The sequence below is a fragment of the Vidua chalybeata genome, chromosome 3, assembly GCF_026979565.1.
Source record: "Vidua chalybeata isolate OUT-0048 chromosome 3, bVidCha1 merged haplotype, whole genome shotgun sequence".
In the NCBI taxonomy this organism is placed as follows: Eukaryota; Metazoa; Chordata; class Aves; order Passeriformes; family Viduidae; genus Vidua; species Vidua chalybeata.
This window is the reverse complement of record NC_071532.1, coordinates 44,986,627-45,004,619: the sequence shown is the minus strand read 5'-3', so window position 1 is coordinate 45,004,619 and position 17,993 is coordinate 44,986,627. Positions and strand designations below refer to the sequence as shown.

General features: G+C 34.6%; 1 protein-coding gene across 1 annotated transcript in view; it reads right to left on the bottom strand.

Annotated features, from left to right (window-relative positions):
- RYR2 (ryanodine receptor 2) overlaps positions 1–17,993 on the bottom strand; it is a 386,078-nt gene that overhangs the window by 186,705 nt on the left and 181,380 nt on the right. The window contains exons 11-17 of the mRNA XM_053937433.1: positions 14,888–14,962; positions 11,717–11,873; positions 8,547–8,711; positions 7,545–7,666; positions 5,429–5,612; positions 4,582–4,717; positions 1,745–1,840 (exon numbers count right to left, since the gene is read on the bottom strand). Of these exons, the coding sequence (XP_053793408.1) occupies positions 1,745–1,840; positions 4,582–4,717; positions 5,429–5,612; positions 7,545–7,666; positions 8,547–8,711; positions 11,717–11,873; positions 14,888–14,962 (935 nt within the window). The remainder of the gene's footprint in view (positions 1–1,744; positions 1,841–4,581; positions 4,718–5,428; positions 5,613–7,544; positions 7,667–8,546; positions 8,712–11,716; positions 11,874–14,887; positions 14,963–17,993) is intronic.

Below are 17,993 nucleotides of genomic sequence, written 5' to 3'. Positions count from 1 at the left end.
GTGCTCTAAGCAGCCATCAGCTGAGAGCTAAAGTTGCCTCATCTTTTGAGCTGCTCAAGCATTCAGAGCATAAACATACCAGGCTGAAAAAGATCAGGTACATGCCAGGAGTAGGAAGTAATCCTGTAGTAAAACAGGTCCCCTGCCCTAAGGCCATAGATCTGCAACTAAAATATGAAACAAAACTCTGCAAAAGTACTTCCATAAAACATTGCTGTATGGAGGGGCTTACGTGGGCAAAAGCTTCAAAGTCTCTGTACCAGTCTAGGCCCCAAGAATAACTGACTTTTAAACTCTCTGCTTGCCCCAAGAGTTGACAAAAGGAAAAACCTGCAAGAGGAGAAGCATCAGTGTGTAACTGCTCTTTACAAGTGCAATTAACCATCACAGATCTTGTCAATCAGCTAGTGAATGTCATGCCAGTTTACACTCAGCTCTGAGAGGGAGAACACTCCTGCCACTGAAATTTGACAATATCTTCCCATGTCGTCAGTCAGTTCATCTCAGGAACAGATTTATGGCAAATAAACAAAATGCCCATGAATGTTTAATGACAAAGCTGAGGGGAACACAAACACCTCATTTACTATAGGACACACATGATCTCATGGCTGCTGCTCATCCATTGATAAAACCAAGGTAAGACATTTATTAATATACGCCAAATGGTGACCTGTACTGAGACAACTCCTGGAACTACATGGAATATTCAGCAATAGCAGGGTATTTCTCATTTATTAATGTCACTGTAAAAGGCTGCGCTATGTCCATGACTTTTTTTTTTTCAAATGCTTACCAGTCTAATATAAAACAAATAACTTTTGCAATGGGGGGCATACTTCCTTCCTGGTCCTAATATTTCAAGGCTCCTGAGCACACCAATCACACACATCAATCTGTGGCAGACACACGACTGAGGAAGGGACACAATTGCATGGGGAATGCAATTTCAGTTCCTGAAGACAACTCTTTAATCAATCATTATGTTCCTTCCAGTTCATGGAATAACATATGACACTAAACCAAGAAGATGGGAATAAGTTACAGATATGTAACTGGAGAGGAATGCAACACTGTTATTGTAACTATATTTCCCATTGATTTGACCACAAATCGTCCTGCCCTTTGAACTTACTCTAGTATTATTACAAAAAAGAAGTCTTTGAAAGGCTCTCAAGACACCACCTTCCAAACAAATCCTAAAAAGCACTATATTTAAACCAAAACAGAATCAACTGCTACTGAAAAACATTTCTTGTTAATTTTAAATAGAAATTTACACCTCAGGAGTAAAAGAGGTGATCCAAAAGGAAATGAATATGTATTACATAGGTAAACACCGGTAGGCAGAATATATTATATCCATTCCATATGATGTCTGTTATATTTAGTTTGATGCAAATCCTGAAAAACAAGCAGACTTACAAAGAAAAGGGAAGATACTAGAATTAGAAAACAACTTAATGCCACTTACACTATTGAACAGCTATTTTATCAAATGCTTTGTTTGTCTGAATTAAAAGGTAACACTACATCCAACTGGTCAAGGAAAAGGCAAGACTGCCAGAACTTAAAGTAGAAGTACAACTGAAATCAGTAAAAAATGTTACAAATCTCACTTTATTAACATAATTTACTCTCTCATAATAAGAACTTCATTATAATTAGGCTGAACAAGTATATAACCAACTTTAAATAATTTAGAACTGGTCAAATAAGGAATTTAAAATACTAAAAAGCATACCAGAAGAGGCTTCCAGTCTTTCTAATCTGCTGATCAACCAATCAAGAGATCCAGAAAATTGAGCGCAGTTTTTACGATTTCCTCGAATCAGAGCCGCTATTGGGAAATGAGAGAGAGAGAAATTCAATCACAGTTATAAGTTCATTTAAATCTAAATACTTCCCATATTCTCTTGTCAGAAAGTATGCAGTAAGATAAAGTCTTAACCTTTAATTATTGGTGTTCTAGATTTAAATTTAAATAATAGAAGTGATAGAATTCAGCATAAGAAATACCTTTGCTATCAAGTCGACCTTTAGGGAATTTGAATTATTTTGGCTCCACAATCATCTCAATAATCCATACAAAATGCTCTACATGAAGAAGCCTGTACTTACACTGCAGCAGTTAGCTGCTACTATAGACATATTTCTATAAAACAGTATTCTTGTAATGACTGAAAACACAGCAAAAGCAGAGTGTGAAGCCAACAACATAGGTGATGAATGCAAATTATTTTCTACTGTTACAATACATTTGTTCAAGAGTAATAGGAACTAAAACAAGATAGATGTCTAGGAACTGTTTGATATACTTTTGACAAGGTTGTAGGGAGGAAGAAACTGCTTTGAATCTGTTTCACCCTCATGCTTTAAGCTGAGATTGAAGTAGACTGAATCATGCACTGACTTGGTGGGTACAACTGAGCTGAAATCTCCCTGAACACTGCAGGCACCCACAAGCTTGTCCTCTCCTGGATTACATGCATCTGCAGGCATGTGCGCACACACAGGCTCTCAGAGAAGCCTGTGCTCTACTCCAAGAAAGGACTGAGGCACAAAGTTTTCTGTTTATGTGTGGAACAGTGCAAACTGGTCTTAAAATTGTTTTCCAGTGCCACCAAAAAATTATTTCAACCTGAAGTTTCTGTGATTATTTCCAGCAGCAGAGACTGTTGGTCCTGCTAAGAAGCAATGGTCTCTTAAAATCTATGTTTTATTGTTGCACAAACTCATTGTAGTATATTTTTACTATGTTTTTATGCTGCTTTATTCATAAAAGGCTAAGCGTAGAGACTTACAACATAAATATGACATGAAACTATCTGCAAAGAGGAACAGCAACATTGGAGCACTGACAATTCTGTAAAATGGCAGTTTCCTCACCACTTTTCTGATGAGGAAAATCAAACCCTAATAACAAAATAAACAAACAAAACCCTGTTAATTGCTGTATTATGCAATAGAAAAAAATATGTACCCTGAAATCTTACACCTTTGAGCAATCATGACCACAGTTATTTGAAAATACTTGGGAATCATAAGAGGGGGAACATCTTGTCAAAACACACAGACCAGAACTAAGGAACACAATGACTTTTTTATTGGTTATAGGGAAGCCACACAACCTCACTGTGCTTCAGGTAGGAACATAAAATGAAGGCAGCAACAGTTCAGTGCTTATCACATCACTAAATTCAACTTCATTAATAGTAATGAGACACAGATGGCTTCATAAATGCTGCTCAGCACAAGTTTGTGAAAGGTTTGTATTCATTGGTTAAAGCTGTGCATTAAATGAGGCACACAGACACTTTAAACTGCAAACAAAAAATAACATCCTACAGTTGCTTTTCTTGTTGCCTACTACTCTGAACAAGACCAGCATTCAGTTTTAAAGAAATAAAATCCATTATGTGGTCAGTCAGACATTAACATCACATCACTGCATATATTCCTGCACATTCTTGTGTAATACAAAAGGATCTAGTACAAGTTCACAGTGAATGCATGTATTTGTAATAGAGAATGGACAGATTCTTTAGTAGATATATGTCAGTTATTTCAAATTGAAAGGCAGTAGACTTAGATTGAATATAAGGAAGTATCTTTTGCAATCAGGGTGGCTGGACTAGATGATCTTTAGAGGTCTCTTATGACCCAAACCATTCTAAGATTATATGATTTTTTTATATCTGATAGCATCCGGTCTCAGCATCTATAAATGCCTTCATTCTCATCACAGTGAAATACAACACAACGTCAATGACATGACAAAAGACATAAATTCTGGCATCACAGTTTACTTTTATTTATGTGCAGACTCAAAAAACAAAGTACTGTTTGCTGAAGCAAGACTGAGCAAGCAATATTGATTTGTCATCCATGTAATTACTGTACAGGTCCAGCATTATTCAGAACAGAGCAAGGTACAAATTCATCATAGCCAGATCAAAGCCAAGCTTCCTAAGCATTAGCTGCCAGAAGATAATGCAGTTAGAGAAGTAACATCAGGGGGCAGGAGAGGCACAAAGACTGGGAAGTCAACAAAAGCTTCTGTGCTGTTATCACTACAAGTCCATGGAAGCAATACTTTGTACAAAACAGGCAGACTCCTCAGAAGGAATTTTCTAGCCTTGCCAATTGGAAATCAAGCCACTACTTCCTCCAGTCTGCACTGTGCCTAATGTAACAAGAAATAAACTAAACTGTAATAAAAAAATTCAACTCTACCTTACATCTATGAATAACCAAACCACAGAATTTTAGAGTCCATCATCTACCATCTACACCCCAAAAGGTCATCACTGATTTCATAGAGATGCTAACTCTCTGGACCTAATTTGGATACTTTAAAATGTTTATAATTCTTTATATTATAGAAGTTATATTCCATAACTTCTTTAATTGATTGTTAATATATCAAATAATTACAAACGCAAAAATCTTACTTAATTTGTATTCTAAGTGTCTACACAGTGGAAATTCTTCTGTACTACAACAGTTATGTAATTCTTTATTCTTTTTTCTTCACTATTTTGAGCTAAAACTATCCAAGTAATCCATAATATGTCTTACCGAGTAATTCATACAAAGAATTCAGAATAGATTTCCATGCTTCTCCAGCCTCCTTCCCAGCTACATCTGCAAAGTGAGCTGCGCTGCTGTATACATTCAAGCGATCAATACATTCAAGAACAAGGTTGATCATACCCTAAAAATAAAAAAGCTTATATCATCAGAGGAAAAAAAAGTAGTTTTAGATGCAAACACAAAAGATTTTCAAAAATCTAAGAAAAGAAAACATGAAAGACCGGATATGGAAAACACAAGAGTATGTGCATGAAGTCAAACAAGCAATCCCAACGGAAAATTTTCCTTGATGGAGGTAATAAACATCTGCCATTTAGGATGGTCAAATTAAAACAAAAATAAACAGTATTACTGACATAATTTTAGGCAAGATTTTATTCTGGAAGATGTTTATCAATCTGACAAAGTATAGGCAACTATTATTACCAAAGAAATAACACACCAATTACCAAAGAAATATGAAACAAGAAAACAAAAAAAAAAAAAAAAAAGAATGCTTAGTAAACCAAAACATCCTTGTACATCATGAGATTATAACAGAAGAAATTGATTCACACATCAGGAGAAAATTATGGATAGAGTTCAATGCACAAGGTCATCTAATGTTATTATAAAGGGAAAAAGAATTAAGGCCATAAATGTATTTCTTCAAATATGCAGGAAAAACAGCAGATCTAGGTAGATTATGAATGCAGCAAATAGTTTTACTCTTATAGGATAAAAAAAACTCACTGCAAGCATAATCCATATTAGACATCAACAGTACAGATACTATGAAAGAATACTTGCAGATAACGTAGTGGAAAATTGGGAGTAAAGCTGAGAGAAGTACCTCTTCTTGGAAGAGGTTCTGGCGATTCTTCAGTGCTCGGAGCCTGTTTTGTTTGTTTTCATGCTCCAAATGTTCATCAGGGGGGTGAAAGTAGCCAATCAAGTCCTGCAGGCTCAGACTGACTGACTCGATAGGCAAATCGATGGTGGAAGACTTCACTTTCTTGCTGAGAGCATCAAGGCCCCTGCAAGAAGATGCAAACTCTCCTGAGAATTGAAAATGAATTTACTTTATCATTCAAACTCTTTCTTTAAAAGAAAAAAAATGTTTAGATGCCAAAGCTCATTTTCTGACAGCAACTTGTCAAAAATTCTTCATATCTGCCCATTCTCCATTTAACAACCTACTCCTTCTTTCCCAGACAAAATGTGAAAGCATGAAAGATGTTATTTCTCATAATATTTTTTCAAATCAAAAAAACACATTTTAATATCCTACTTATGGATGTAGCAGTTTCAGAGGCAGAGCAAAAGACAAAGAGAAATTTGTAAACCAGTACAAAACATCATGAAACTGGAATAGACGCAAGTTAAAGAGAACAGTCCTGCGGTGCTGTGGAGGGTCCAGATTGGCCATGGAGGCTCTCAAACACATCTCTAACCTGTTTTTAAGCCCTTTTCAGTGTGTAAAGATGCAACACTTCTACACACTCTGTCTCAGCACTTCATTAGCCTTTTTGTTTCCCTGATATCCAATTCAAGCTTGGCCTTGCTGAAGTCCATGAACATTCTCTCTTAGAAGTAGGGGGCTGACTATTCTCTTCCAGGTTACACCTGCCCCTTTGCAAATAATGCAAAGTTTCAAAGGGATAGCTACAAAAGTTTTTAAAACTTAATTTTTATTGTGAACATGTTATCCAAAGCACAATTTTTCTACTGACTTCGTGAGGAAGAACTGGAGCATACACATAAAAGAATAATTTTCATCCTCTCCAATTCAGCTTTTCATCTTGAACATCCTGCCAAAACTAAACTGCTAAACACTGCCTTGGACTCCCTGTGCATTCCACAAAAATCTCCACTGTAATTTAGCAATATCTTGATTTGTGAAACCTTATCATTAAATTGCCTTTCTTTGTCTTTATCTTTTATGGCATTCTTAGAAGCTTCTATGAAGGTGTATTATTTAAGAAGTGACCTACGGCTTACATTTCCTTTGTATTTCAAATGTCATATTGTAGACAATTCTCCTGAAAGGTGATTTTGTCCTGGCTTTTTTAAGTACCTTGTTACATGTTTTTCAACAAATTGATATGTCTGTGCCTTTGTTTGTGCCCTTATTTAGGACATGGTTGCTTCAGGTCACCATCTCCCACATTGTTTCTTTCTTGTGACAAATGAGTTCTTATGAAATTCTTATCATTTCATATAGTCTTACTGCATATCATTCTTTTTCTAATGCAAGCTACACTGATGAAAGGGCCTTTCATCAGTTACTGAAATCACAAGCGTTTGAGAATTAGCATTTTATCCGCGTTATTTAGGAATAGGAAGATAAATGCAAATTGCATATATCTGACAGGATTTTTAAATGGCTGATCACTATGAAATACAATACAACATTTTTCATGTTCAAAATATTAAAGAAACAAGTAACATTAAAACGGAACAAATAAGCAAAATGTAATGTGTGGGTAGAAAGAAGGTATCATTTTAAATAAAACTTTTCCTTGACACTATGAATTTCTTCAGTATATTTGTGTTTTTTACAGATCTGTAGTTATACGGTTATCTCACTCTTCCATGTTTTTTTCAAGGAATATCACCTTTAAAAACCATATTTAGAAAAGAAAAATCTAATTTATGCACCATATGACTTAAAGCAAATTTTGGCAAGGACAAACCTCTTTATGGTTTGTTTGCATTTTCAGTATGTTTATGTATTTAAATCAAGACTGAGCAATAAATTAATTTTAGAAGATAAAGAAAAAAAAAATTGACCAGTATCTGTCATGGTGCTTATCTGCTGATAACACAAAGAATTGACAGAAAGTCCAGTTTGAGAAATATTGATCTATTTTTTCTGAAGGATAAATTGTTCCCTGTTGTGTTAATGGCAACTTTGAATAAAACTGAAGAGAAAAAAAAGTGATGAACAGATAATTTTAAAAGCACACCTTATGAACCTGTTGAAAAGGAAGACTGTACTACGGATGACACGTGCTGTGCGGGATTCTTCATTCTGAGATCTGGACAGTGTTAAACCATCATCCATATGCCCTTCATGGTGCATTATTGCCTGAAAACAAAAGCAGGAAGCAGTCACTGAAAACGAGACATTAAATAAGAAGCCTTAAAAAAAAAAAAAACTAAGGGGTTTTTGTTTGCTCTTTGTCTTTATCAACATTAAAAGCACTTCCCTTACAGAGCAGCAAATCCCTAAAGCAGAAAAGGTCATAACAGGTATTCTTTACTGGTCCTCATTTCTAAGGGTGCCACTGGTCTTTTTTGACCATGCTTTGAGGAATTTCCAATAACTTACAGTTTTTCATGTCTTGTTATCATGGCTCTAATGGATTGGATGGCTCAATCCAATCCACATAAATCTTTTAAACCTCTGCTCTGTGTAGTTGTGCTATGTAAAATAGTCATGGAAAACACTACAATGTTAAGTTGCAAAAGAATCTTTTCCCTACTTTATGATGCTGAGCTAGCATTCAGCTTGGCTGTGATTATTCTATAAATAAAGAAATCTCTCAGGACTCAAGACTTGAACATTCTAGCCCAAAATGTGGTAATTCCACATTTACAATGTGGAAAAAAATACTTTGAACTAAAAGCCTCCTCAATCCAAACCACATTGAAGACAGGAATTTTAGCATATTCTATAGGTTGTTACTAATATTTTAGTTTGAAATCAAATATATCCAAATTTATCAATATTTGTGAGATAATGTCTACAAGGTTAACACACAGACTTTGTCAGGTCTTCAGTTTGAGAATTCAGTACACCACTTAACTTTTCAATATGTGACTGAAAAACCCCAATCTTTCATCTGGCAAGCATGTTTAAAATATTTGAAATCCAGAAATTAGCTGGCTCACGTAGGTCCCTTCATTTCCCAACCCCCCAGCCCCCACCCACCCTGTGAGGGAATACATTCCTGTTACAGCCTTACCTTTCGCTGCACAGAGCCCATCCTTACAGACTTTGCATCAGCAGACTGATATGTGAGCCACAAGCCTGTATCTACATGTTGTATGAAGCATATTGAATCCCCATACTTTATTTCAGGTGCTCCCATTCCATCTACCTCCTTTCTCATCCCTATATCCAACTTTTCCTGATGAAGAAAAAAAAGGTATACACGAACAATAACCAATGTGTTAATATTTGCATAAAAAATTAAGTATTAGGAAATTATCCAGAATAGGACCTAAAAGAATATTTGAGATCCTTCTTTAAAGATATTCCTAAAAAAAAATTGAAAGTGTAACTTTTAGTTAAAGACAAAGAAATCCCATCCATGAAAAAACCTAGTCTGTTAAACTTGAAAGGCTGTGTGCATTCATTTCACCTGCATAGGAAAGAACTAGGATCATAATTGACAGTACATGTCATTACTGAAACTTAAGAACTTACAAAATGACCCCAGATACATTGAATCCCTTAACTGAACAAGGCATCAACCTCCACATGCTTTTTCTTGGGCATTTGGGATTTTTTCCAGCCTGGAAAAGATGAGCTCCATCCAATAATCACAGAGAGATGGCCTTTAACCTGTCACTGCTCAACAGTGGGCTCACTACTTCCTGAAAAAAGCAATCCATTTCTGCATGATTGGCCTGCAAACTATTAATGGCATTACAGCACATCATTCCAGCTGGTGTCCTGTAGAGACAGAAGTTGTTTCAGGAGAGGAAATGTAGTATCTCAAACAGTACTAGAGTTTGTGACTAATTTGAGGCGTTTCCCCAATGCCTAGTTCTCCTAAGCAAAAACTACTTCTGAACAGACTTGTATGGACAAACCCATGCATCCTGCTTCCTGGCAGATCATCCATTTAATCTCTCCAAAAACATAAGGTTCAACTGACTAATGTACCTATTTGGCTGTACATTCTGTATGCAACATGATCCCCTTAACCAGGTACAGCTTCAACATTCTGGGCTTCTCCTGATCAGCAGATGACAAGCATCTTCCTGCAGCTACTCAGAATAATGTTACAAATAGTATGACAAAAACAACTTCTTGTTCTACCTGTCTGCCATCAGGAAAGATCAGAAGAATGATTACTTCATACACATGTGCCCTGACAATGTGGGAAGGCAGTTTCACATAAAAGTTGAGAAAGATTGGGGTTTATATACAAACAGATAACAATCTCTAACTTATTAAAGGTTTTTTTTAAAGCATTTTTTAAGTAAAGGGAAATATCCTGTCACTAAGTTTTCAGCCTACAGTCATGAATGCATTTTGAAGCGTTTGAAAAAAAAAAAAAGTACAATAGTATGGACGTGAAATGCTTATGATTCCTTTCCATAATATTAAATTTTCAGATATAATATATTCAATTCAATTTGTTTTCTGATTGTTTCTCAATAGAGATGTTAATTTCACTACCTAGTAAATGACCTTCAGCACTTCTTAAGTGCTGAAATTCTTATTAAAATCTTGTCCATTGATACATTGTAGTGACTGATTTATTAATAATCTGATGCCAATTAAGAGTTATATGCCTATATTTCCTTATTAACCTATTATTTTCTCATATAATTTCTCTAAATGTTGTATTCAATTCTCTCAAAAACTAGCACAAATAACCTGAATGCAGTAACAGCTGGAAATTGAACAGCTACTTACATTTGTCATGTGCTGATTAGCTTATATACCCCACTTAAAATTCTCTCATTACTTCAATAATTGATTACCATAACCTGCCCCAAAGCCTTTTGTCTCTGCTCTGCTCAGCATAGGATAGGTTTGGCCACTAAAAACAAAATAAATGTTTATCTTTCAATTTGAGCATGGCAGAAAAGACATTTCAAAATAAAAAAATCTAAAAATAATTTAAAATGAGACTTCCAAATTCAGGCTGGGAAAAAAAGAATAAAAAGAAGGAACTTGAAATACAGCATCACCTTATCTCCAAAGCACCTGTGCTACATAGAAAATAGAGACAAACCACCTTAGTCATATCAACAGGTAACATTCTTTATTGCTAAAAATTCTTGCCTTCGAGGATTTTTTGACTAAATAATCCATGTAACAGTAGAGCATAGTATATTGTTCCACTCTTTCTGGAGCAAACCCTGCTGCCAACCCATCTTGAAAATCAGTGAGTGAATTATTCTACCCCTCCTGCTTTCAAGTGTTGAAATCTATAATAGCTGCATCAGGAAATTCCCAATATGATTGCACTGCATTGTCCTAAAATTTTTAAGCATTTCTATGATTTTCTAATTGGTTTCAAAAAAGATATATTTGTCTGGGTCTCAAAACCATCACCTGAACGACAGTCTTTGTTATCAAATTGCAAAAGGCTATATACCTGCTTTTGGGTATCTTTTCTTATCTTCCCAAGCAGGCAAATAATTAAAATATATATATATAAATATATACAAAATATATATGTAAAAATTAAATGGTACAGAGAAGTTATTGAATAATTCTGTTTGTTGTTATTTTATATCTTAGAAGACAGTTTTTTACAACAACAAAATTATTGTTGGAAAATTTTCAGACAAAAAAAGATGAAAAGTATGAGAAATAAAAGACATTTAAGAATTTATCAGAGTATTATTTACCCACTACAAAAGTACTGGTTTAAACTCAAAATGCTTATTGAAGCTGTCAAAATGAAAAGTCAAACTCTGGTAACTTCATATTAGACTACAGTAAAGTATCTGCTGAGAGAAATCCTGAATTTCCCATTTAATTTCAGTAACTCACAATATTATAAAATTTTCCTATGTCAGACAGCAGATATAAGCAGTGAAGCAGCAGAGAAATTAATCAGAACAACAAATTAGAAATGAGTATACTGCTCAAAAGTGGGAAAGCATTATAAATAAACCCCAACCCAACCAATGAAACAACAACAAAAACCAACATATTAATCACATAAAAAAATAAAAAAAATGAAACCCACAAACCGACAGCCAGGAAGCAACACATAGACAATGCATGGTAAAAGAAGCTTTCTAGTTATTGATTATACTGCATTTTGGATTTTTTAATCAGTTTTTATAACTGTAATAATTAATGCAATCACAACAAACAGAAAGTATCTAAATCTTGCTTTCTAAAGAGATTACTAGTAATATTAATGCTGCACTGATTCCATACCTTGGAAGACCGAAAACAGAATGCTGTAGATTTTATATCTGCCTTCTCTTTGTCTGTAAGAAGAAGACTCTTGTCATCCAGGAGACTTAAATATTTTCCTGTTGTTATATGTCTTAGTCTGAATGGCTGTCCCCATCTAATGTGGCTGCCACTCCACCTAAAAGAGACCATAAAAAAAATCTATTAAAAAAAATAACTACTGGCAATAGTATTTTAAAGTAAAATATATTGCCAACTAGTTGCTACAAAATATAAAATTCACATGTTGGATTATCAGCAAGGAAGTGGCTACTTCGTGGTTATCCCAAATAAAACCATTCTAATAAATAATCTTAAGGTCCTCCTTTGCACAAGCTGCCTTTGTTCAGATTGAGTTCCTCTTCAGAGAAGGTACGGACCGCCTACAGAAAAAGAGGCTTATGCTGTACACAAAGAGTTTAGATCTGCCAGTTCCCTCTCCAGCATTTCATCTACCAGCAGCAGCCATTCTTTACTCTCCCAGAGATCTTCTAGCAGTCAGTAGATTTTAAGCACACTTTAAATGTTTTGCAAAAACAAAATGCCTAAATATATATATATATATATATATATATATATATAAAACTTCCTAAAATAAATATGAAAAAAATATTAAGCAAAAAATGGCCCAGGCTCTTCATATTCTATAGAAGTAAGAAAGGTAAAGCTTATCTAAGCTCCCCAAAAATTATTCACAGTACAGGTCACAGCTTTCCAACTTCCTGCCATAAACTGAAAATTCAGCCCTGCTGCTCTTCCTGTTTAATTCCTTAAGTTGTGTAGGGGTTACTAAGGAGTATGTACTACACAAAGGCTTTTCAGATGCGAAAACTTTCACAACTTTTTCTAGTCTTCACAGAATTTTCTTCAGTTATATATCTGCAAAAGTTTGCACTTCAGAAGTATGTGAATGCTGCATTTTGGAGAGGAAATCATGTATTTATTCTGTATATCTACGTATATGTTTTTATATGTATCCACATGAAGTCTGAAATTCCCCTTAAGTTAGTACTTACACAGGTTTAAGTTAAAAGTCATTTTCATTTTCCCTAACAGACAGACGTAGCAGTTAAAGCAGACGTTAAAGCACTTACCTATTTAACACCAACATACAGTTGTTTAAATGTGTCTTCTTTAGTGTTGGCCATACTGGATGCAAAGTATGCAAAACCAATTTGGCAAACATTTTCAAAGTGCATTTTTTAAAATGCTTCTTTTTTGTAACAGGATTTATTACACTTCAGCAATTAAACTTTTAAACCTTTTTAGTTATTGGCTTTAAAGAGAACAGAAGAATAAAAAGGTTTTCACCCTCAACTATTTTTTTTTAATCTAGAGTCTCTTCTGTTTAAATTGAGGGAGCTTTGGGGTAGAAGGAAATAGGGAAGCTTTATATCTTAGAAACACATTTAACTTTTTCTGTCTTCTGCACAGCAAAGTCCATATACTGCACGAAAGGACATCTGAGTCCAGTGTTCTAGCATAACTTCTGTTTCTCTAGTCAGTAAAATGTCAGGTCATGAATCTCAGCTATTGTGTTGCTGGATCTGGTAAATTACATTGGTTCTGCACCTTTTATACTACAGGTCATGCCGGGGAGCTGCCTTTTCTTTTGTGTGATTCAATTTTCTTTTGGCCTCAATAGCTACTGACCATAAGAAAAAAAAAAAAAAAAAAGGTAGTGTAATTGAGCCATGCTTCTAGTTCATGCCTGCAGGATAGGAAAAATAACAACTCATGTGCACTTACAAAAAAAAGCCTTTTGAGCAGGAAGTATCTTATGAAGCCATTTCTGACTACTAAAAATATTTTTCGCAGTGTGCAAGAATGAACTCTGCCACCTTTTGGGAAAGAAAGCAATGCTGAGCAATAGTATTTGGTGTCCCATGGCAGGGCATCCCAAAGGCATCCATGTAGACTGCCCAGGCAATTTTTATAAGAGATCTCTACTAATGAACAGAGTTGAGAAAAAAAATTGTTCCTTTAGAAATATGTAAAATTCACATAGCATTATATCTGCAGTCATTCTGGGGAGGACTGCAATTGATTGAGAACTTCAAGCATGGATACACAAAGCTACAAATTGAAGCATTTGCCTGAATATTAATGGACTGCAATTCAGCACTGAACATATATAGGAATCAGAGCATCATACAGGAAAATAGGTTGGTGAGGGAAGTGTAGGAGAGAGTGTTATTCTTGGGATTTGATTTGGTTCTTTTTTACCTTTTAAGAAAATCCTGTTTTCTAAAAAGAAAGATAACCACTCGCTTTGTAATAATTGTTTTGACAGTTCTTACAATTTTTTTCAGTCATGTATGTTCAAATGTTTACCCTTCAAAAGTTTGTATACAATGCCTGTCAAAGTGATATATATGATGGTCATAACAGAAACCTGACATTACTCGAATCCCCACGTTACTCTAGTACTGCTTATTAGGAAAGTAAATGCCATGGGAAAAACAAAAAGCCAGATATCCTTCCACAGTTTCATTGTTGTCATCACTGTCTCAGGGTCCATTTTAGTCCAAAGGAAAAGTCTCGCTGCCCTATCACTGACATTTAATGTCATCCTATTTATAAAATGCACACGGAGGAAACAGCATCATTGGAATGTAACCTTTTCATAAGCTTCTCTAATTTAATCTCTAAAGAGCAATCATTTATTCCTCACTAGAAACTTTATCATAAGCACATATTGTAATATTATTTAAATGCAGTTTTACACTGCAATTACCTTATCAAACAAGGCAAAATTCCTTATACTCCAACATTTCCAATAATGCATGATTGATTTTTTCTTTTGAATTTTTTTATTTTGAAGTCTTCCAGATGGCTTAAACTGGGGAAGGAGTGTCACAAGTGATTTTTATTTTAAAGAAAACAGTTCTGTTTTTGTCATTTATGTGCTAAAAATGTAAACTGTGACTGTGACTGACAGCTATACCAACTTTAAAAAATAATCAAAACACACACTCTCTCTATATGAACTTTTTAAATATTCAATGAAAGTCATATAAAGCATTTTAAAGGATTATTTTAGTTTTACTCATCTGGATTTATAATTATCATTTTGATTTTTTAGGATTGCTCTCACTATACAAAAAGTGTCCTGCCAAACATCTTTCTTTTTCCGAGATAGATTTTACTTACGCAACTCTTAGAGTCTCTAGTCGCCAAAGGGAACGAGCATGAATGGACACAGCACCACCTTCATAATGGACAGTTCTGAAAACCAAGCAATGGCACAGACAAAATGTTCAGCAGAATTCATTATCATATGTGTTTGTTCATTTAACCACATCTCTCATTTTAAGATTGTCAAAACAACTATTGCATTTATCAGATTCAAAGGTTATTAGATTCAAAACCCAGTCTTGTCAATTAAACTTTCAGTCTTGGTTATTTAAATTTTGTTCTAATTGTCCTTAGCATCCATATTTGCAACATTCATACTAAGGTTTATACAGCATTTGCTTAGACATTTTTCTTAGACATTTTTAAGGATAAAGAATCCAGGGGTAAAAACATTACCAATAACCTGATAATTACAACATTTCTAGATTCTAACAAAAAACAAGTATCAGATAATAATTAAGATTTGTGGACACTGCATGTATCTCCCAGGAAAAGTAGCGTTTTCTCGGAGCTTATATTATTAAAATAACTGCAACTTATTACACTGAATTTTGAAGATGTACTAATTTAGCACTTTATTTTAATACCATAACACCTAAGATATAACAACAACCACACTGACACACTCTTGACACATATCAGATGTTAACAGCTACCTATTTGCAAACTTTTATATGCAATGACCTCTCGAATTCCTGGATATAACCAGAAATCTAAGTATCACTAGAAAAACATCAATTAAGCCTAACAAAGATAGATTTTTTTCCCCCTCCATTATTCTACATACAGAGAAGTGATCCATACTGGATGCACAACATGTTTAAGATCTATGGTCACCAAAAGCTCTGAGCAGATAATCCTGTTTTGCTTCAAAGTAAACACTAAGTAAAATTAGCATTGCCATTCTAAATTTAGGGAGCCATTCTTTGGATTGTGTCCTGCCTGTGCCTATATTTCTGCTCTATGACATGGACACAATTTAAAAGCCTAGGTTTTCCTTTGGGAAAATACATAAAAGAGTCACTTAAGGAAAGGAGTGATGTCACTATGCTTATCAGATCAAGCATATCAGGGAAGACTACCAAACAATGGCCTAGTTTTGTAGGCCATTAGCTGCAAGAGCTGATGTTTTGAGTACATACTGTGAACTTCACTCAAGATCAGGCACCACCAAAAATAGCCAGCAGCATAACTTCAGGGAATATTAAAAACAAAATTGTAGGCATTCCCCATTTTTGCTAAAAGCAATTCTTGACAACTACAGTTTTGGAATCAAGTACAGGCTACTTACTAGGCTTTATCTTTCAAAGTCCTCCTATGGATATCATACAGAAGGACTGAATGTTTAACACAGAGGAAAACCCAGCATTGAAAGAAATTGTTCAAAACCAAAATAAATAAAACATGTTTCTCAGTTTCGTTAAGCATACATGAAACTACAGATGTGCTAAAATTCATTTTAGAATGTATTGAAAACTATTATGGAAATAAACACTTGCAGACATTGTGTAAGAACGTAGATGAATCATACAAGAACAAAAATTAGTCCAAACACAAAATAAATACATCTCACTACAATTACAGAATCAGAAACATGGAACATTCATAACCCAGGTATAAATAGAAACTATGGCACGTGTTCCACATAGCAAGAAGTTACAGATGTATATAAATATGTACTATATTCACCCCTTGACCTTTTATCTACTATTTTCTCCAAGTATTATCTCAACCATTTTCTGCAATGGTTTGTGATGCTAGGAGCAGCTGGCAAGTATTAACAAGTCTCTCATTTCCCTCTCACTGAAGGAAATTAAATTCAAAGGCAATCTTATTTTTTATTGAAATTTACCTTTATTATTACAGTAAAATGTAATTGCTATACAACCTTGAACTCGGCTATTTCTCTGTTCAGATATTCTCTTTGTGCTTCAGGTATTTGTTCAAATTCTTCTTCTGCAGCTAACAGACCAAGACTAGATTTATGTGGCAACATCTCTAGTATAACAGATCAGATATCACCCTGGCTAGTGGGTTTGGATTGGGAGTGGGAGGGCATGGATTGTTTGTTTGGGCAGCTTGGGTGGGGGTTATTGGTGTTTTTCAAAGCTGAAACATTCTGATTACATCCTGGCTTATTTCAGTATGAACTTCACTCACAAAAATGCATTTGGAATCCTTGCACTTGCATAATATGAAATTTAATTTTATTCAGCAATTTTTAAGTCATTCATTATATGAAAAATTGTGTGGAAGCAAAGGTCTAAATTCATAATAATGTTTCATTTTTAAGTTGGTACCTTTTTACTTTTCAGAGATTAAGCTTTTTCTCACAGTGGAAACCCCAAAGCTGTCACTAGTTTCTCAGTTTAATTATCCTTTTGAAGCTAGTTTTGGATTACGTATAGCTGTTGAGTTAGTGTAACACTAAAGATCTAAAAAATCTCCCATTTTAAACTTAAAAAAATGGCTTCTCATGGGTGAAATAGTTTACTTTTACATGACTGTCTATCCATTATTTTTTCCCTCTTCCTTCAAAGAGTCTTAGAATGGACATGTAAGATGAGAAAATGGGAAAGAGATAGAAGAGATCCTAAATAAAAACATATGATTTGTTTACTAGAGGAAATAAAAATGATTCTAGGGTAGTCTGTCAGTGAATGACCAGGTATGGCAGCAAGAGAGGGAGTAAAGGCTAAAAGACAATAAAAGAACTTTAAAGACAAAAGCCAAAGAGGCAGAAGCTGAGCCTCAGCAAAAGAACAAGTTACAGCAGTCTGGAGGAGGACTGAAAGAGAACTGGTGACTGGAGGGTTAGGGATAAAGGATCCCAACAAGGAAGGAAAAGAAGCCTGAAAAGTAGAATAAAGGATGAAATGGCAAGAATTTGAAAGAACAGGAAAGAAGATACATGCTACCAAAAAAAAGAACAAAAAAAAAACCAAAAAAAAAAAAAAAAAAAAAAAAAACACAAAGCATTAGAATAGGGTGTAACCTCCTGTGGTTTTAACTAGATACTGTCTTTGCTATAAAAAAGGTGATAAAGAAAAGATTAATAAAAGAATATTTTGAATAAAAGATTTCTTCAATGAAGGGCAAGTCACTTTGTCTTTACCATAAC